Genomic DNA, 21,870 nt, shown 5'->3' on the forward strand with positions numbered 1-21,870 from the left:
TTGCTTTGTTGTAATGTATCGCTACTCTTTATAAGACAAATTAAACATTTGGGGAGTAAAAATGAATAACCGTAGAATTTTGTTTGATTTTCAACTCTCCAATGTTGAAGGAACTGACAGAGTTAGGGACAAGTCCTAAGTTTGTCTACCTTTCTTGCACTATAAGTCTTGTCCCAGCAAAAGCAAAGCCTTATTAGTAAAAGCTAAGGACATTTTAATGCCAGTGTGCTGTTTCATTGTATGTAGACACAGCCTGAAATCAAATAGTTTAATAAAGCTATACCAAAAAATCTATTATGAGAAGAATTGGAGAAACAGAGAAAATGTTGGTTTTGTTGGAATTAGTCACCATATGAGTAGTTGCAAGGTACAGGTGACAGTTATTTGATGTCAGTACCATGATAATTTTGACATAGGTCACATGTAAGTATGCCTGTGTGCTTTAACAAAGAATCACATGAACTTATTTGATAGTCACACAGACCAAAAGAACACTAAATCTTCTAATAATTTATAAGAAATAATCAGAAAATTAAAAAACAATGAACCTATGAAGTGCTTCCCTAAATAATGAAAGCTATTTTTTTAATTAGCTTGTATAAATTTCTGTTAAAACCAATTGATTGCTGATGATATGACTCTTTTTTGAACTCACAATTGGAGCCATCCATTTATTCTTTAAAAAGTTTTTTTTAATTATAATTGATTTACAATGTTCTGTCAATTTCTGATGTACAGCAGAGTAACCCAGTAATATATATATTTACATTCTTTTTTTCACATTGTCCTCCATCATGTTCCATCCCAAGTGATCAGATATAGTTCCTTGGGCTATATGGCAGAATCTCATTGCTTATTCATTCCGAATGCAATAGTTTGCATCTACTAATATCTTGAACCTCTGTAAAATTCCTAGAAACACCAAGTTCCTTTTGAACCAAAAGGCATAGAATCCTCATATTAATTGAAAGTCTAGCTTACCATTTAATCAAGCAAAAGTGTAGCTTGCTATTACATAATTCATGATGTATATTTATCCCAAAACCCTTTGTTATAATTAATAACTCATGCAATACAAACTATTAGTTGCTAGTGTCTTTAGGTAAATTCTGAGTTCTGTGGATATGCACATATTGACATATATTAAGCCATATATTTGGGTAGGGCTTTGTGTCAGTTTTGTGGCATTAAACACAACAACAAAAAAGTGCTTCAAACAGTGGTTTAAAACAGCAGCTATTTATTAGCTGAGGATTTTGTTGGGCTGGGCTCAGCTTGGTAGTTTTGCTGGTCTGCCTATGTTCAGCTGACAGATCAACTAGAGGCTGGTCCTGGAATTCTTTACTCACATGTCTAGTATTTGGCTGGGTGATGGGAGTGACCAAGCCGTATGTCTCTAGCATGTCACAGGTTAGCCTAGGTTTCTCTACATGTTGACTGGCTCCAAAAGCAGCAAGAGAGAGGGCAAGCCCCAATATGCAAATGCTTTTCAAAGCTTTGATGATGTCATGTTTGCTAATGTCCCTCTAGACAAAGCAGGTAACACAACCAAGTCCAGATTCCTTATATTCCACATCTTAGTGGGAGGAGTTACAAAGCATTTCTAGCCATTTTTATTTTGCCAAGTCATCATAAGGTTGAAATGAATATAGATACATTTAGTTATTTGTTTGTTTCTTTTTTTTGTTTGTTTTTGCCTGCACCTGCAACATCTGGAAGTTCTGGGCCAGGGATCGAACCAGTGCTGCAGTTGCAGCCTGTGCCACAGCTGCACCAATGCTGGCTCTTTAATCTGCTGCACCACAGGGGAACTTACTAGATGTATTTATAAGTGATATTAGTATTTTAAATTACAGCACAATTACAGAGCCTAAGGTCATTCTCTGTGACCTAGACTTCGTAACCAAAAACTAACTTTTTTTAAGGGCCACACCTGCAACATATGGGAGTTCCCAGGCTAGGTGTTGAATCAGAGCTGCTGCTGCCAGTCTGCAACATGGGATCCAAGCCACATCTACGATCTACACCACAGATCATGGTAACGCCAGATCCTTAACCCACTGAGAGAGACTGGGGATTGAACTCACATCCTCATGGATGCTAATTGGTTTGTTACTGCTGCACCATGATAGGAACTCCCCAGAACTAACTTTTATAGTGAAACAATTTTGAACAGGAAAACAAGGTTCAAGATTCCGTAAGATTCCTCATGGGATATGTATATTAGCTCTTGTTAATAAGGACATTTAATAGCTGTGGGCAATCAGGATGTGCCTATTTGCAAATGCCACCTAATTGTCACTACATCTGAAAATTAATAATATCTAAGGAAACAAATAAAAGGAAGTTCAGTGATTCACTCCAATTCAACTGGTGTTATATTGAATTCCTGTAACAATATAGCTCAAATTGAAAAATTTACTAGCATATTTTTATCTAGTTATAGATGTGCATAAAATGGTAGGTATCCCTATCTTTGTATCATCCTATTTTCATATTACTCAGAACAGCCTGTTCTTTAGAAAGAAATCAGGTAGGAGGATATTACCCTTCAACCTCCACTCTGTTGCTCTCACAACAACACGTAAATCTCATTACCAATTAAGCTGCCTGCATGAGAACCCATCAAATGCCTCCAAAGTGCTCTGGCTTCCTACATCTAATTACAAATTGCAGCCTACTAATTTTGGTGTCAATCAATCTGAGAACCAGTGTGCTGCACTAATACTCCCTGGGGGGCATTGAATATCAATCTCTCTGCCTCTAGCGTCGTTCAATTCCCTGTCCCCCGAACTGTCTGTTTTGTTTAACACTTACGTCTATACCATGAGTGGGATTTCTGCTTTTTAATGTAAAGTAATACTTCCTACCAAAAGATGTCTTTTTCAAAAATAATATGTTCAGATAAACTACTTTAACCAATCTACCGCTTGAGCTCTTTCTTTTTCTTTTGTCATAGTAGGGCCTTACTAAAGTAAACTTGAATGTGCCCCTGCTTTTTGCACAATCCAGGCTTTTATTGATCCTGCTTACCCTACTAGCTAAAATTTAGCAGTTCTTTTTCATATCTAGCCCTCCTGGCAGGCTGCTATCAATTTCCTTTTCCTTGGGTGTGAAAAACGAAGAAATAAATCTGGGTTCAATTAGATTCTGCCACTACCTGGGGGAGACTGAAAAAAGTTACTTCCTCTTTCGAGTTCTCTGTTCCCTCATGTATGAAATGGAATCATACCTAACCCTTGTGAGCATTAAGTGCAGCCATGCCCATGGATGGCTCTGCGTGGAGTCCGTGCACATTCAGTGCTCCGAGAGTGCCAGCTGCTGGTCTGTGCATCCACTTACAGTATCATCATAAAAGTCACTCATGTGAACATTCCCTGCCATTCATGGTGATTCCTTTTAAGTCATAAATTTGACATTTTAAAAACTAGCTGTAGGGGATATCTGGCCTTTGTATGCTTATATACAGATTATAATTGAACATTGCTGGATGACTCGGAGAGATCTGGGAAAGAAGGTGTGTGTGGAAAAGCTTAGTCCCTGGAATCAGAGTCCGCCACACATCCACTGTGACGTTCTCACTTGGTCACTCAGTTGGTGTTTACCGTGAGCCAGGGCCGGGTGACAAAACACCCTTACCTCTTGCCTTCATGGAGCTTGAAGTCCGCAGGGAAAGGAAGGCAGGGAAAAATTGTTTAAAAAAACACCCTAAGATACAGATCGTGTTAAGTGAGATGAGCAGGGTGCTATGGAAGAGAGCAGCAGGAGAAACCCAACTGAAATGTGAGTGGTCAGGGAAGGATTTTCTAAGGAATGGATACCCGAGCTGAGCCCAGAGGGATAAGGCAGAAAGAGCTAGGCCAGGAGTGGGGAAAGGGCCTTCCTGGCATATGGGACTGCCCATGAAAGGCCCTGAAGTTGAAAAAGCTCATGTTCTTACAAACTAAAGGAAACCTATTGCAGTTGAGTGTGGTAATAAAGAGAGAATAATGATGATGGAGTTCCTGTCGTGATGCAGCGGAAACGAATCCAACTAGTATCCATGAGGTTGTGGGTTCAATCCTGGCCTCGCTCAGTGGGTGAAGGATCTAGTATTGCCATGAGATGCAGCTTGGATCCTGTGTTGCTCTGTCTGTGGCGTAGGCTTGCAGCTATAGCTCCGATTTGACCCCTAGCATGGGAACCTCCATGTGCCACAGGTGTGGCCCTAAAAAGAAAGAAAGAGAAAAAAAAAAAAAACGACGACACTGTTCCAATCCAGTCTCCCCTTCTAGACACGAATGAAGCCCTAAAAAGTGGGGAGGGGTAATAAAGGAGAAAGAATAACTATGAAAGAAAAGGTTTTAAATGATGCAGCCCTGTAGGCTGTACTTAGGGACATCACAGTCACAGGAACTCTTTGGTTTAGGCCATTTTCCTCATGTAATTATTAGTAATTCCCTCTTCACTCTTAAAAACGTCCTGGCTTAGGCAATGAATTGTATTCATTTAAGCTGTATTAAGCAATATAGATTTTATTCCGAATGTAGGCTTCAAAGAGAGCTTTTGAAGAGTATTAAGGAAATGATCTAGCTTTTAGGTGACAAGGCCTGAGTGGAAGGAAAGTTGGAAGGCTTTTCTGGAGTTTCGGAGACAGATGATCTTGCCTTGGCATGGATGGTGACATTGAGATGAAGAGATGTGGATAGACTCGGGGTTAGGTCCTAGTGATAAAGTCACCCTGGGAGATGAGAGAGAAGGAGTTATCATGAACAACTAACTGTGAGGTTTTAGCTGAGTGGCTGGTGGTGCCATTGCTTCCATGGGAAGTAATTGAGAGAAAACACTGAGTGGGGAATGAAGTGGGGAAGAACAGGGGCTCTGGTTTTCTGAAGGATTTTTGGTGGTGGTTCGTTTACAATGTTGTATTAGTTTCAGGTGTACAGCAAAGTGACTCAGTATATATGCATATATATCTATTTTTTTTCAGATTCTTTTCCTATAAAGTTTATTACAAAATATTGAGTATAGTTCCCTGTGCTATACAGTAGGTCCTTGTTGGTTATTTATTTTATGTATAGTTGTGTATATATCTTAATCCCAGCCTTCTAATTTGTCCCTCCTCTCCTCCTTTCTCCTTTGGTAACTTAAGTTTGTTTTCTGTGTCTGTGGGTCTATTTCTGTTTTGTGTATAAGCTCATTTGTATCGTTTTTGTTGGTTTTTTTATATTCCCCACATAAACACTATCATATGATGTTTGTCTTTCTCTGACTTACTTCACTTAGTATAATAATCTCTAGGTCCATCCATGTTGCTGCAAGTGACATTATTTCATTCCATTTTATGGCTGAGTAATATTTATTGTGTATATGTACCACATCTTCTTTATCCATTCTTCTGTCATTGGATATTTAGGTGGCTTCTCTGTCTTGGCTATTGTAAATAATGCCTCAGTGGACATTGGGGTGCATGTATCTTTTCAAATTGTGGTTTTCTTTGGATATATGCCCAGGAATGGGCTTATTGGATGATTTGGTTATTCTGTTTTTAGTTCGTTCAGGAACCCCATACTGTTCTCCACAGTGGTTATACCTAGGCTCCATTTTTGATGTGTTAAGTTTGAGGTGCCATGGAGATGCCAGGTATTTTGCCCAAGGATAAAGAGCAAATAAGTAGATCCAAGTAGATAGAAGAAGATCTGAGAATTCAAACCTTTGTCTTAGGAATCCAAACCTTCTATATGCAAGAAACCATCCTAAATATGTTGTGCTTAGGTATTTCTTCATGCTGTATTTCCTGAGTAATGCTTGTAACAGATGCTCAGGGCTTTGCTTCTGGGCTCTTAGTTACAGCACAGGCCCAAAAGTATATTTAAATAATTTTCTAAAAATGAGTAACCAATGATCCAACCCACAAATGTTTTAAGAAAAAGATAGGTAGGACATGAGATTATGGGGTGTGGCTGTTGTCACTTGATGGATTAGGACGTTAAGCACAGGGAGGTTATGTGCTTTCACTAATGTTAACCAAGTATTGAGAGAACTGGGATTTATGGCCCCAGTCTCCATTCCTTCCACATCACAGCTCTCTGCAGACAATCTACAGATAGTCCTGGTGCGAGGTCACTTAGCAAATGTCTAGATGAGACAGTGGGTTTTGTTGTTGGCCCGAGTTGGGGAGGGTTTTATCTCCATCAGGGGAGGAAGATCATCTTCAGCAGTCTTGCAGTTGTGAGCAGAGCGAGTTTGATTGTTCAGATTTTCCTTTGGCAAGAAGCACATGTGTTTTGAGTGATACAGAGCACTCTGTTGTGTGAGCCACGCAAACACGTGCCTCTTAGCGCAGCTGATGTGTCCATTTGCTATGGAGCGACAGCTGGCTGCCTAGCCCATCAATGTGGCTGCTGTTTCAGGTAGAGACAGCTGTTCCACCACCAGGTATGGGGCACTGAGAGAAGAAACAGGCTGAAAAGGACACTGCTTCTAGAGCCCCTTGGGCGTCATCCTGGTTAAGTGACTCGCTGTTGTTGACTGGATGGCGTTCTTTAGATATTCTCATCGAATTGATCTCTTACCAAATGAATGCTTTCGCTTTACAAAAATTAAAATGAGTCTTGGCCAAAAGGACACAGTTGTGAGAGTCATCCTGTTAGAGCATGATGCTGATTTCATACAACGTATCTATGGTGCCAATCCAGTTTCAGCCAATTAAGTCAATCATACCAAGTCTGGGAATGAAGTTTAAATGATTGTGCATGGAATTACCCACACATTTAGTGATCATGGCTAAAGCACCATTTGCACAGGCCTTGGGTGTCATGTTTACCCGAGAGTGACTTGCGTCTTTCATCCATGTCTCTCAGCTGTCACCCTATGTCTGGAGAGTGTGCCTGCAAGCCAGGCTGGTCGGGCCTCTACTGTAATGAGACATGTTCTCCTGGATTCTACGGGGAAGCCTGCCAACAGATCTGCAGCTGCCAAAATGGGGCTGACTGTGACAGTGTGACAGGAAAGTGCACCTGTGCCCCAGGATTCAAAGTGAGTGACTTGGGCTCTGGAAGGAGAAGATGGAGGTATAACTTGGAGCACATCGATGCCATGGTTTATGTGACCTTTTCTGAAGTACAATGACCGTGCTAAAAGTCAATCACATCACTAAGAGGAAAGAAAATAAAGAGAAAAGTAATGATAAGCGATATAAGTAATTACCTTAGAATGGTGACCAGGCAAGCTGCTGAAACTATAAAGTGGTGTTAATATTTAAAAATCTAATTAATGTAGGTCATGAAGTAGGATGTGTTTTAATTATTCCTGATACAATTATTTTATCCTGTTTTATAGGCAACAAAAAATTACTTTTCCAAGTAGGTTATGGATTATTGTCAACAGTTTCTGTTTTAATTCCATGCAATTTGAAGGCACATGCTATATAAAGTTATCATTTATTATGTATTTACATCCAGTGATTAGTAGTATGTAAATTTTTCAGTCCCTTTGAGAATCTCTACCTTACAAATGTGTCTGTAAGCTGGGAGAGCAGAATTTTTGCCTAGCTCCCCAAATTTTTTAGGTGCAGATTAGGAATTTTTGTTTTAAGGGAAAATGTGTTGTTGTTGATTTATTTTCTCCCATTTTAAAGAGAACATTAAACTGTCAGGAACGTTGATGGTTCTTCCAGAGCACATACTATAGAACAAGTGGGCCATAAAGTCTCAGAGCTGAGATCTTTACAGGGTTTTCTAACCCGTATCACAGGTCTTCAGCTGAGCCCTTGAATTAGCCTTGTCTTAAGAGTCCCTGCTGTTTTTAAAGGAGGTAACCTCCAGTCACCTTTGGTAACCAACTTCTAGGTTTAACGCTCCCTGTCAGATAATAAATCGAATCATGCTGCTGGCTGAGTGTGTTCTGTTCCTTTGCCTCACCCACTAATCATACTGCATATTATACAAAGAAGGCTAGGGTTTAATGTATAGTTCACATTTATGTTTATTTATTTATCGACAGTAACTTTACAGCTATGGTTTATTGTTCAATATCTAGTGGTCTGAGTAAGGACAGAAGGTTTTATGGTTGCCTTGAAGGAAAACTGATGAAGGCAGGCTCTTTGGGATCTCATTCAATACTCTCTCCTAAATATAGGCCTGCTAGACTTGCCCTTGAATCTGTAAAATTAGTATAGTGTTGACATTATAACAGCTCTTGAAAATACAATGTGTTAAAATTAGAGAGGGAGTGTAATTAGCATGGCCAAGATATATTTTTGTTTATTTGTGTTGGCCTGATTTCAAGTGGTAAGCGCGCATGCATTTTCCCATTTGTGCCTGTCTAGGGAATCGACTGCTCTACTCCATGCTCTCTGGGAACCTATGGGGTAAACTGTTCTTCTCTCTGCGGCTGTAAAAATGATGCCATGTGCTCTCCTGTGGATGGGTCTTGTACTTGCAAGGCAGGTGAGTAGGGGAATGAGTCTTTATCTGATCCTGGTCCTGTTCGCTCCCAAAGGCACAGGAGAGAAACCTTGCCTAGGATTCTAGCTCCAGCTGTGCTCAAATATGCTGCCTGAACTCAGAAAGCCCCTTCCCCAAGGGGGGCTCTCCTGCTTTTGTGATTCAAGGGGAGAGGCTTATATGAGATAATCTCTCAAGTCGCTGTGAGTCTCTGTGCTCCGAGGAAGAGTGAGCCAGCAGATCTCCATCCGTGCCCCTCAGTTGATTGGCCTGGAGTCCTGACAAGAAAGGCAGCCAAGCACCAATTGCCTGTGGGACCCAGAGTGTGTTTATCCATAGCTGCTGCAGCAGCCAGGATTCTGGATATTCATTCTTCCAGTTAATAGGGTCCTGCTTTAAAAAGAGGTTTGTACTGGAGTTCCCATCATGGCTCAGTGGTAACGAACCTGACTAGCAACCATGAGGACGCAGGTTTGATCCCTCGCCTTGCTCAGTGGATTAAGGATCCGGTGTTGCTGTGAGCTTGGATCTGGTCTTGCTGTGGCATAGGCCAGCTGCTATGGCTCCGATTCAACCCCTAGCCTGGGAACCTCCATATGCTGTGGTTATGGCCCTAAAAGGACAAAAAAATAAATGAAAGAAAAATAAAGATGTGGTTGTTCTTTCAATCACAAACTTACCTTCCCCTATTCAACTCTTTCCCTTTCCTGACCTGCACGAAGCTCAGCATCCCGCCATGTGCATCATGGCTACAAGTTAGAGGTGCCCCCACTCCCTCTCTCTTCCCCCACAAGCTCAGTAGTGCTTCTCAGTGTTGGCCTCCTTGATGGCCGTGCAGGTGCCTTAGTTCACCTCTGATGGAGGCATTATGTGGCCAGAGCCAGGGCTCCCTGAGCTGGGAGAGGGGCCCAGCCTACACCACCAAGATGTTTCTAAAGGCAAGCATGGCTTGGAAAGACTCAGCTGAATGCCCTGCTGTCTTTGTTTGCTCACATGCCCTGGCGCTCTTGTTGTGGCAGGCTGGCATGGGGTGGACTGCTCCATCAGCTGTCCCAGCGGCACGTGGGGCTTCGGCTGTAACTTAACATGCCAGTGCCTCAACGGCGGAGCCTGCAACACCCTGGACGGGACCTGCACCTGTGCACCTGGATGGCGTGGGGAGAAATGTGAATTTCCCTGCCAGGTAGGACCCAACTAGGAGGGCTGGGAGGAGATGATGCCAGAGGGTGAGCTCATTTTTGCAGATTTCTTGATTTGAAGTGCCTGAGTGTGAACCAAACCATAGTAACTACTACAAGAAATGAGGTATTTGAACTCAGATTGGATATAGGCTAAGAAAAGGGATAGGTGTGGACCTTAGTTATGCAGCTTTGGGAGAACCCCTTCCTTCCTCTCTGCACCATTCCCCCCACTCCCCTCTATTATCTCTGTCCTAATATTCCCACATCTTCAAGGTAGCCAGTCAACATCCTTTGACAAACACCCAGTGTATGTCTGTCAACCCTCCAAATACTGTGTTTCCATTATAATGGAAATCCTCCAGCCTTTGGGGTGACAAGTGGCAGAGCCTTAATTGAGGGTGGTGATGGTGTCACAGAAATGCACACTGAGATAGTGAAAGGTTGCGAAACAGCCGTCTTTTAACAGAAATTATCTCTGGAGTCATATGAACCTCTATAGATTTCATGGCTCAGTGCTGACTTCCTTCCCCCTGACCTGCTTTGGAGACACTCAGTCATCAGAGCCCTGCACCGTGTCACTCTGTTGCAGGCCAGCAGAGGGGCAGTGGGCAAGTGCATCCTATAGTAGAGTCTATTCACTTTCTTTCTCTCCAGCTCTGGGCCGTCTCTTTGCTATGGCTCTTTGTCCCCGTTATGGTTCTTTTCTTCCGAGCCATTAATCATGCTCCCAGCAGGGTATGCTCTCTGCCTCTGGGGGATCATCTGATGGCGAGGTGACACCTTGGCCCTCTGAAATGGACCCCTCCGGGGGGCCTTCCACGGAGCTCTATTCTCTCTGGGCTTCCTCCTCATTAAGTGCAACCCATTTCCCAGCTAGAGAGCATCCCGCCAGGGCTATTCCATGCCCTCCAAATCCAGGACCAAGCTACGTTAGCTTTGCCTTAGGTCATCCAGCCGTGAACAGATCATCAGAGCTCTGACATGGGCTCAAAGATCACCTTTCACTCCCAGTCTGAGTGTAGACAAAACAAAGCCCCTGGCACTATCTTGTCGTTTTTTAAAAATATTATTAGATGTGTTAGTAAATCCGTGAAGGCTGAAGATGGTTTAGTGATCCTACTGTGGCGAAGCTAAATCCTAGAAGCCCAAAGAATCAATACCAGAGCCGACAATTTTTTTAATATTTGATTTTAATAAGTACTAGACAAATGATGATGCCGTCTAATACCCACTACCTGCCTAACACCAGTTCCAGGTACCTCTGGGTGATTTTGCAGCCCCTGCTTCTCTTAGGGTTTGGTGGTGTGAGAGGTTTGCAGTGCCTTCCCTCCGTGCATCAGGACCTGGCAGGAAAGAGCAGGGCTTGTAAATGCAGGGCTTTCATTCCTTTCCCACAAACTAAATGATCACGTCCGTGAAGAGTCTCATCTCCGCTGGACCACCAACGCGGATGTGCCTGTGAAAGAACACACGAAGGTCTGGGAGAGAAGGGGGGCGGTGCCAACACATGCTCCATCCTCTCCCATGAGGATGAATCAGACTAGTCTGTGTTGTTTAGATGCCATCACAGAAAGGAGGATGTTAATTAGGAGAAGTAACAAAAGACTTTGCTGTTCCCTTATAGTTCTGTCTATCTCATTGGCAATTTATGGAAATGATCTTAATGCAGTTGTTTTTAAAAATTTTAGATCTTCTTTATGTGGGTCAAGGCCTTCCCTTTTCACTAATGAATAGAAGGCCTTGTAGGAGAAAAAGATTCTGTAACTATGTATGATGACTGATGTTAACTAGACCTTCTGTGGCAGTTGTTTCACAACATACACAAATATCAAATTATTATGTCTTACACCTGAAGTTAACACAATGTCTGTCAGTTATACCCCAATGGGGAAAAAAAAAGAATGCCTTGTAGGGAACACTGAACATATCTTAAAAAAATCTTCAGGAAGAGAAAGATATTTTTATGAGTTGTGGCTTATGATAAGAAAGATTCTTTTTAGTTAATTGGCATGTTTACATATATTTGCATATATGGACATCAGCATAATGGTATAGTTGGTTTTACCATTCATATGCTAGACATAACCTTAGGTTTGAGCAATCTGAAAACACTGACCTCCTGCAGCCTATATTTTGGGAGCAAGAAGACATGGGAAGAGATGACGGCAGTGTGTTTTGGGAGGGGAAGATGCTGTTTCTGAAACGGTTGGTCAAGGTCCCTTTTGTCCCATCACTCACTGCTGTCTTCCATGCAGGATGGCACGTACGGGCTGCACTGTGCCGAGCGCTGTGACTGCAGCCATGCGGACGGCTGCCACCCCACCACAGGCCATTGCCGCTGCCTCCCCGGATGGTCAGGTGAGAGCTGAGGGCACACTTCTTGAAATGGAAAATGAGCCAATTTGCACCTTGCACTGTTCCTTGCTACTTCAGAAAAACACAGATCAACTTTTCAGAAAAAAATGAAAATATGGGCACGTCTCCAATAAGCTGACATATTTGACCCAAGAAATATTACTGCCAGGCCTAATTAATGTGTAATCCAGGGATGAATTTTTGTTGAATCGTGCAGAAGCAGTACTCTTGAGCTTCAGGAAAGGCCCGAGTTATCAGAATTTAGGCCAATATGAGGGGGAAAATGTAAATTGCTGTGAAGAGTTTAGCAAGATCTCTGATATTTTTGAGCATTGAGGAAAGAATAACTGATATAAACCATAAGACAATAACTAAGTTTGCCTCAGTGAGGCAAAAATATTACATGGTAATGTGGTTAATATCCAGATGTTAAAGTATTTATTACTAGAAGTATTTTTTACAACAATGTAAGGACATTATTATAAACATTTTTATGACTTAAATGATAAAAATCCATAATATGATTGAGTGCCAATTTTCTAATCTCAAGGTGGAAGTTTCTCCTTATTTATATGGCTTCATGGTTTCAGCCAGGGGGTTTATCAAACTAACAGTAGTCTTAGAAGAAGCAGCATGTTTTTCCTCATGATATTCAGACTTGGGATATGGCACTAAATTGCCCAAGCAAATCGAGATCTTGCTTTTCTGTTTGACACATCAAGTGTATTCTAAGAGACAAAAGAAGCCAAAAAATAGAATTTTAAATGCTTATTAAGAAAAATGACTAATAGGAATGCAATAAGAAATTTATTGGACAGTGGGAAGAATGAACTGAATCTATTGATGAATATTTCTTCCATAAGTAAATTGAAATGTTAGTTGTTGATGTGCAACCTTAGAGTGAAATTCTGCTAAACCGAAGACTGGATTAGAGGTAGATAAATGAACCAAAACTTTCTTTTAAAATTATCTTCTCATTAGAAAGCATTTGTGTGTGTGTGTTTGTATGTGTTGTATTTTTATCTAAATATATTTGGGTATATGTTCAGAGAAGAGAGGGAGATTTTGTAAGACAGAGCTGTTACCATGTTTAGGATGCTTCGTTATGCCCCCAAACGGTTTTTCTGCTTGTCCTCTATAAAAACAATGGGTGATAACAAGCCAAATATTCTCTTCGTTGATAGTTCATCTTGTCGGCAGATGGATCTTTCAGAGGAGAACCTCCTGCCTCCATACCAGAGGTGTCCTCTTTAGGAAATCATGGCATGGTCTTACCTTTTAGCAAAGGCGCACACAAAAGTAATCCTTATTGAGTGCTTACTACAGGTTCACAGCAGAAATGATTATTTTCTTCTTTTCACAGAGGAGGACACTTAGGCAAAGAGAAGTTTGCCTAAGACCCGGAGTCAGTAAACATGAGAGGTGGGATTTGCACCAATGCTGTCCCACCACGTAGCCAGCTCTCTTACCTGTTGCATTCTACTGCCATGTACAGACTTAGTCCAGAAAGTGATGAGGGAGAAGGCAGTTACTGAGATTTACTTTCTGCATAGATTAGACTTCTGATAATTATATGAAAGGACCGTGGTGATCAGTGCTGACAACTAGCAACCTCTTTGTAGTTAGGTAGTAGAGAGGTAGATATATAGACAGATTCACATATCATAGAATTCACCTATTTAAAGCATACAGTTCAGTGGTTTTCGTGTATTCGAAGAATTGTACAGCCATCATCATTATCAATTTTAGAAGATATTCATTGCCCCCCCAACCCCGTTACTACTCATTAGCAGTCCTCCATTTATCCCCAACACACCCCCCCCCTCCGCTTCTCTCTACTATGGACAACCACTAATCTACATTACTTCTGTAAATTTGCCTATTCTAGATATTGTACAGATTCATATAATATGCAGTGTTTTGTAACTGGCATCCTTCTCCTGGCATGTGTTTATAAAGTTTATCCATATTGGAGCATGTATCAGTACTTCATTCCTTTTGACCTTCAGATAATAGTCCATTGTATGAATAGACCTCATTTTATTTACCAAGTCACCAGGTGATAGACATTTGGGTCGTTTCCACCTTTTTGACTATTATCAAAAATGCTGGCATGAATATTTTATGTACAAGTTCTTATGTAGATGTATATATTTTTGGTACACACTTAGCGATGTAATTGCCGAATTGTGTGGTAACTTACATTCCTACCAGCAAAGTATGAGGTTTCTATATTTTCATACACTTGTTATTATCTGTCTTTTTGGGTATAGCCCTCCTAATGGGTGTGAAATCTTGCCTCATTGTGTTTTTGATTTGCATTCTCTCAGTAAATAATGACGTTGAACATCTTTTCATGTGTTTATTGGCCATCTGTTTATCTCCTTTGTAGGAATGTCTATTCAGATACTTGGCTCATTTTTTAACTTGGGTTATTTGTCTTTTTATTATTGAGTCGTAATATTTCGTCATGTATTTCAGTTCTATGTCCCCTTATCAGATATATACTTTGCAGATATTTTCTTTCTTTGGGTAATTTTTTCACTTTCTTGATGATATCTTTGCCACAGAAAAGTATTTATTTTGATTAAGTTCAGTTCATCTATTTTTTTCCTTTGTTGCTTGTACTTTTGGTGCCAAATCTAAGAAACCACTGCTTAATTCAAGATCACAGAGATTTAGGCCTGTATATTCTTCTAAGCATTTTGTAATTTTATCTTTTGCATTTAGGTCTTTGGTCCATTTCAGGTTTGTTTTTATGTATGATGTGAGGTAAAGGTCCAGGTTCATTCATTTGGATGTCAATATCCTGTTGTCACAGCACCATTTGATGAGAAAACCATTCTTCCCCCCCCCACTGTATTATCTTGATACCCTTGTCAGAAATCAACTGACCATAAATATGAGAGCTTTTACTTTCTAGACTCCCAGTTCTCTTCCATTGATATACATGTCTATCTTAATGTCAGTAACATATAGCTTTGATTGCTATAGCCTTGTAGAAAGTTTTAAAATTGGGAAGTGTGGGTCTTCCAACTTTGGTCTTCTTATTCAAGACTGTTCAACTATCCTGGGTCCCTTGAATTTCCATATGACTTTTTGGATCAGCATGTTAATTCCTGCAAAGAAACAAGGTAGAAATTTAAAGAGGATTGAATCTATAGATTCAGGAGAGGAATATTGTTGGCTTAACAAAGTCTTCACATCCTTGGACACAGGGTGCCATCAGTAATCTCTACAGTGGTGTCTCTCGGCCCTTGGAATTTGTTGAAAGCTTCTTTGGCTTCTGATAAGAGGAAACTGAAACAAACTGTCATGTGGTTGATTTCCAGTGTCTGAGAGCTACCTTGAGAAACAGATCAAACCTGGTATAATAGACTTTCTTTTCTGTCACTTGAATCTACCCAGAGAAACAAGGACTTCCTAGCCCTTTAGTTCCTTCTTGACTTGGAAAGGCTGAGATAACTCTGCCTTCACAATATGAAATTCCACGTTCCCCTGTTTCTGTTTAGCTCTCAATTACTAAGTGTTAAAACGACGCCACTCCAGGGATTAAACCAAATTTTTTTGGACTTCACAAGGGTTCTTAGAGGGCTCAAATGGAGTGGCCAGTACTAAGTTCTCGATGACCACAGTGAATCAAATGGCATTTTGAACCCCCTGGCAAATTCAGAACTCTCCTAAGCAAGAAGCCACATTGTTTGTTTTGGGCCATGCTACACCACATCTTCTTTTGTCCTATGAATATAGAGGAAATGTGAGCTGTTCCTGAACACACCAGTCATGGCTCAAGTATCCACCTGCTTTGATGCTTTAGAACCAGCCTGTGAAGGGGCTGCTCTAGTGTACACGAGAAAAGCAGGAGATATGATTTGGCCTGAAGCCAGCCAGAAAATGTGTTAGTTGCATTCCACAGTCTGGGTCATGGGGTAAGACAAATGATCCCATCTAGCCTTAGACCTGTGGAGCTCCTGCGGGAATGCAGTGGCTTTTCACACAACATAATCTTGTAATCCTCTGTCCATCTGTGACTGGTCTACTTCTCCAAAGGGGAAGAAGTTTTGCTGCTTCATTTGTTCTCTTACTTTTTGCCCGCCATCTACCGCTTCGCTTCATGGCTCCAATGTCTTTATTTCTCTGGATCTTCTGTGTAGGTGTTGGTCAGTAAGTATCTAAGGCTACCGGGAATGTTTTTTAAGAGAGATCATCCATCACACTCACAGAACATACTTGTATAAGCACATATATACATGTATATAGGAGAAAAGAAAGATCCTAAAGTTTTGAAAACCCCCTGCAGTTGGATCAAGGACTGGCTTATTTTTCTTTTCTTTTTCTTCTTTTTTTTTTTTGTCTTTTGTCTTTTTAGGGCCACACCCATGTCATATGGAGGTTCCCAGGCTCGGGGTTGAATTGGAGCTGTAGCTGCCAGCCTACCCCACAGCCACAGCAATGCAAGATCCAAGCCACATCTGAGACCTACACCACAGCTCACAGCAATGCCGGATCCTTAACCCACTGTGTGGGGCCAGGGACTGAACCCATGTCCTCATGGATACTAGTCGGGTTTGTGAACCACTGAGCCATGATGGGAACTCCAAGAACTGGCTTATTTTTCTAAAAAAAAAAAAAAAGAAAGAGATACCTAGAGCATCATTTCATTGTCAACACTGGGTAGGCTCATAATTTTTCTTCACAAACTTGTTTTGAGTAAATACCTCATAAGGACCTTTCTCAATATAAAGAAAGCTTTGGTTTTGGTTCAGATACCAGGTTTGGAGCAAAATAAATAGCCTAAGTCCAGAGAAGCCAGTAACTGATTCTGTTTCCCACCCGTTTCATTGTGGAGTTTGCTCTGGCTGAAATGTTGAGAATCGCTGGACAGGGTGGCAGCGTGTGGGGTGACAGTGAGGCTTTTATAAAGGAATCAGTGAAATTTAACACAGGGACCTGTATTCTTCCTGTGACCAAGTCATCAAGGTGTGTAGCGGCCCCCACAAGGCTCACCCTTGAGGACACCGTGGGGAGATGATCAGGCCTAAGAGCATGGAGCCAGAAGTAAGAGTCAAGAGAGCTTTCTCCCTCTTTAAGAAGAGGCCACGTTGAGGCAGTCAGGCACTGCATGATATACGGAGCACATCAGCTTGGTTTCTTACCTGGGGCTCATCAGCCATCCTCATAACGTCACCCTCTTTTCCAATGTTTGACAGTCCTTCTCTCTTAAAGGAAATGAGACGCTTATTTATTTCCACTATAATTGACAGTCCTATTTTACCTAGTCATAAAAGAAGTCTTTAAAATGTGCTGCTAAATATGAGCCCTAATAAAAGTTGAATCTGACATCCCAGAAGATTTTTCCCACTATAATTGACAGTCCTATTTTACCTAGTCATAAAAGAAGTCTTTAAAATGTGCTGCTAAATATGAGCCCTAATAAAAGTTGAATCTGACATCCCAGAAGCTTTTTCCCAGAGAAATGCACCATTTTTCAAAAGAACAGACATGCACTTTATTGTATATTATTAATTAAAACCTTAGTTTATTGGTATATTTAACCAATAGATTACTTTATCAAATAGAGGCAGATTGTGGTTTTAAAAATGGGGGAAAATGAAATACCATCAAGGTATAGGCTGTGTCGGTCCTTCTCCAATGCCTCTGCCCCCCCCACACACATACACACACACACATACACACACACCATTAAAATGAGACTGACTTTCCAAAATCATTGTTCTGAAATTTCAGGTGTCAGTGAAATATAATTAGGGGTGTGTGTGTGTTCAGAGTAGTGGAGAGATATGCTTTGTGGCATATTCTCCAAAAACAGGAGACACGTGCTATTGTTTTGTTTTTCCTTCCTTCCTGCTCTGCCTTCAGTCAGCCAGATCACCTCTTGCCTTAGTGTTACAGCTAATCAAGATTTTATTCCAGCTGTCTGGAAGCGTGTTGCAGTCTTCAGCTTGGTTTCTAACCCTGGCTAAGATCATCCTCACCTGGGATGTTCTCACCTTTCACTTGTATGTTTCTGGTCCCTTCTTCACACCTACTGAATGACAGTCTGGAGAGTGGATGAGGAGGAGGAGGGAGCCGTTGCAGGCCCATAAAGCACCTTTTGTGCAAAGTTGGCAAAGGTTCAGAAATCCCTCAGGGTGTGCTTCTTGGCGGTAAAATGCAAGGAGCTGGATTTCTGCTCTGCCTTAGCCCTTTAGCCAAAGGTTTTTGTGTAGTGTACAACCTGTATGACCCTACTTGGTGGCCCTGTGTGTTATTTTAAAAGTTGCGGTAGTTCCTGTTAGCAGCTCAGCAGGTTAAAGATCTGATGATGCTTTTGTGAGAATGTGGGTTTGATCCCTGGCCTTGCTTAATGGGTTAAGAATCCGGTGTTGCTGCAAGCTGCTGTGTAGGTCACCGATACTGCTTGGATCCAGCATTGCTGTGGCTGTTTCTAGGCAGGTAGCTGCAGCTCTGCCATAAGAGTGGCCATAAAAAGAAAAAAAAAATTAAAATAAAAGTTGCCCTGAGAATTGCAGTGGCTGGCCTCTGCTCGGCCTTGCTACTCTAGTCATAGATGAGGTCAGGGTCCAGAGGGGCATTTTGGTGGACAGAAAGCCTCAGAGCCAGTGGCAAAAGACTAGAGGAGCCTTAGCAATACAGTCCTACCCGAATGAAAAAGCTAAATGCTAAACTGAGAGAAAAGAGATGAAGATACCAAATCAACCTCTAGGATTATTAGGAAAGAGAGTGGGACTAGCAAGGCAGGGTATCATGGTGAGGAGGGGGAGGGAGAGTAGGAAGAGAAGTGGGGTGCGCCTCTGAGCCCAGCCAGGGAGGGGGCATTAGAGGTGGAAAAGCTACAGGCAGGTTCATGAGAGGAAGCCAGCTTCTCCAGTGTTCCTGGCAAGCAGAACCAGGCCTGCAGGGGTCCCAGCCCCTCTCCAGAAGGACAGCCACCCTTTCTGGTTTCCCCCATATACCAAGTTTGACCAGCCCAGCCGAATAAGTGAGCTGCTATTTTGGGTACTGATCTGTGATGCCTGAATTGTCACAGAGCAGACCTACCTTGCTCTGTCTAATGACGCAGAAGTGCAAATTCAAGTGCATGTGAGTTTTAATCAATGTGCACTTCACCCAGTTACAAGTGCAAATGACTCGATCTCTGACCCTTCAGGCTATTGGGAGCAGGAGGCAGCGGGACTGGACCGTATCCACACAAGCATATGTCTGTCTGTCATGTGGTCTTGGGGGTGATTTAAAAGCAGAACGTGGATGCCCTAAAGTGAGGGTGCCAGGGAGGGCTTGTGTTCCCAAAAGCAAGGCTGCAGAACAAGCCAACCTTCCAGATCCCCCCATCTGCCCAGCATTCTGTTCTGTTTGGTTTTATCTTGGCCTGGACAAAGGCAAGCCATGTTCTCTGGTGTTTTGTGTCGCTGTCGCAAAGGCAAACATCTCTAGTGTATATTATCTATTTATCAAGATTTTTTTCAACTTTGGTGACTGTATAAAGCAGGTGATTTTTAATGGACCTTTAACATTTATAGTATCCAAAAAAAAAAAAAAACATTTATAATATCCAAAGAGAAAAATTTGATTTAACAACCATTTGCTGAGGGTCTCCGTGTTATAGGCAGCCACAGAGTCCTTGCTGGGAACAGGGAGATGAGATGGCACCAGCTCCTGGCTGCAGAAAGAGGCTCACATTTCTCAGGGCTGAGCCTGTGTGGGTTGAGATGGATATGCCAGGGAGTAATGCCTCCACACCGCGGTATGCCTCTGCTTCAGTGTCCAGAGGATTAGAAAGGCAGAACAACGTGATGACTAAAGACTTGAGTTCCTCTCTCTTACAATGACGAGGCCCAGTGATTATGAACCCATCTCACTCCTTTGCTCTCATAGATGTTTAGTAGCTCGTTGCTCGGTAACAAGACATCAAATCAAAATCATTTCCTTCATTCACTAGTGCTTCACACATTGTGATCCTGGCATCAGGAATATAAACAATTAAGCAAGATGAGGAGTTTGGGTTAGATCTCTGCGAGGGAAAAGAATGACACCTCGGATGACTTATTTACTGCATTCAGACAATCACAAATGCCTAGTGAATGCCGATTTCGTGTGGAGGCTGCAGGCATAATGCATCAGGCATTAAATGCAAGAACATTTCTTTAGAGCTGCTTAGCTGAAGTTTATCATGATCCCTCAGCCATTGCCTAGCAACTTGTAAAGGCTATCAAAGAGCTCTTTGTCCTCAGTCCTGGCAAAAACAGTCCCTCACAGATCTCCTTATCAGCGTTCGAACATTTATCAGGGAAAAAAATGCTTCCACCGAACCAGAGAATGCTGCAATTTAAAGATATCCCCTACATGTTTTGTCCCGTCTTCCAAATATTGTAGGAAGTTGTTTCCTAAAGTAATTCATTTTAAAACCTTTATCTTTACTTTGATAGACACTCCAAAAGAATTTCCTCAACTGGTCCCATTATTCTTCCATTGCATTATAATCTGGGCTAACCTTTAAAAACACAGACCTGAGCTCATCAAAGTATGTCTCATCCCAACTAAGTGGGGGAGACATTTCCATCCTCTTAGCTGGGTAGGGTTCTCGTGTTAGGTACACAGAATATAAATATGTTGGGTTTCCTTGTTTGAGTAGTCTTCTCACCATTTCTTCAAAGAAGCAAAGAATGATTGAGTTGCCCCATCCAGTTGGAAAATGGTCAAGACCGTCATGTTGGAAAGAGGAACTGGGCTTAACTACTCATCCGACAGACATTTATTTACACCATCCATGTGCTAAACACCACAGTGAACAAAAGCAGGCACTCTCTCTCCCTTATGGGAAGGGCTAGAATTCATATTAGCCTGGATGGAGTCTGGAAGGGGGTGGTCTTTCATGTGCTCTCTCTCCTGTACTTCTCTGAAATTCAGCTTCCCCTGCATCCCACGTGCCACTGATTTAGCTCAAGACCTTGTCATTCTTCATACGGATGGCCAATAGGCACATAAAAAGATGTTCGTTGTTGCTAATTATTAGAGAAATGCAAATCAAAAGTACAACAAGGTATCACTTCATACATAGTCAGAGTGGCCACCATTAAAAAGTCTGCAAATTGCAAATGCTGGAGAGGGTGTGGAGAAAAAGGAACCCTCTTACACTCTTGGTGGGAATGTAAATTGGCATAGCCACTATGGAAAACAGTATGGAAGTTCCTCAAAGAATGAAATATAAAGTTGCCATGTGATCCAACAATGCCACTCCTGCTAATGGCCACTCTTTTTATGTAACCACTGTCTGGCAGCCCAGATGCCTTTCTAGCTTTTCCCAGCACCAATTCCAGCAGTCCTCCACGCTTAGGTCTTCTGAAGGGTAGACACACCCTTCTGAGGGCCTAAACCTTGCACCCACCATTCTGTTAACCTGGTCCCCTCCTCCACCTTCACAAGCTCTCTCCTCCCTTGTCCACGATCCCCAGGCTTGGTGGTCGGGCCTCTTCCAAGGCCATTACTACTCTGGAAATGGAGCTCTTAGGGAACTTCTCATCAGCAAGCAAGCGTTTGAGACCTCTTAAATGTTTATTGAATGGAATTCTCTTTTCTGTCCTTGACAAGCAAGGAAACAAAAATATAGGACTTCAGCAAGGTTAGCAAAGAGTAGGATGAGATCATTGGAAATAATTAAGGAGTATACACACACACAACACACAGCCCCCCCACCCCCCAAAAAAAATGGTTAAAGCAAACTTAGAATTCCTTATCCTGGAGAAATATTCACTGTGAGGTTAGCCTAATACAGAGGTCACATAGTCGGCCATATACCAGGTGTTACCTAGAGAAGCATTTATCCCAATATCGCTCTGCATGAGCCTCACTGCCTGAAATTCCACAATTAGAGATTTACTTCTTAGGCT

The 21,870-nt window shown here is 41.9% G+C and overlaps 1 protein-coding gene across 1 annotated transcript in view; it reads left to right on the forward strand.

Moving 5' to 3' along the window:
- MEGF10 (multiple EGF like domains 10) overlaps positions 1 to 21,870 on the forward strand; it is a 177,739-nt gene that overhangs the window by 124,792 nt on the left and 31,077 nt on the right. The window contains 4 exon segments of the mRNA XM_021084704.1: positions 6,843 to 7,017; positions 8,309 to 8,429; positions 9,446 to 9,609; positions 11,863 to 11,965. Coding sequence (XP_020940363.1) covers positions 6,843 to 7,017; positions 8,309 to 8,429; positions 9,446 to 9,609; positions 11,863 to 11,965 — 563 coding nt within the window.

Source organism: Sus scrofa, chromosome 2, assembly GCF_000003025.6.
Source record: "Sus scrofa isolate TJ Tabasco breed Duroc chromosome 2, Sscrofa11.1, whole genome shotgun sequence".
In the NCBI taxonomy this organism is placed as follows: Eukaryota; Metazoa; Chordata; class Mammalia; order Artiodactyla; family Suidae; genus Sus; species Sus scrofa.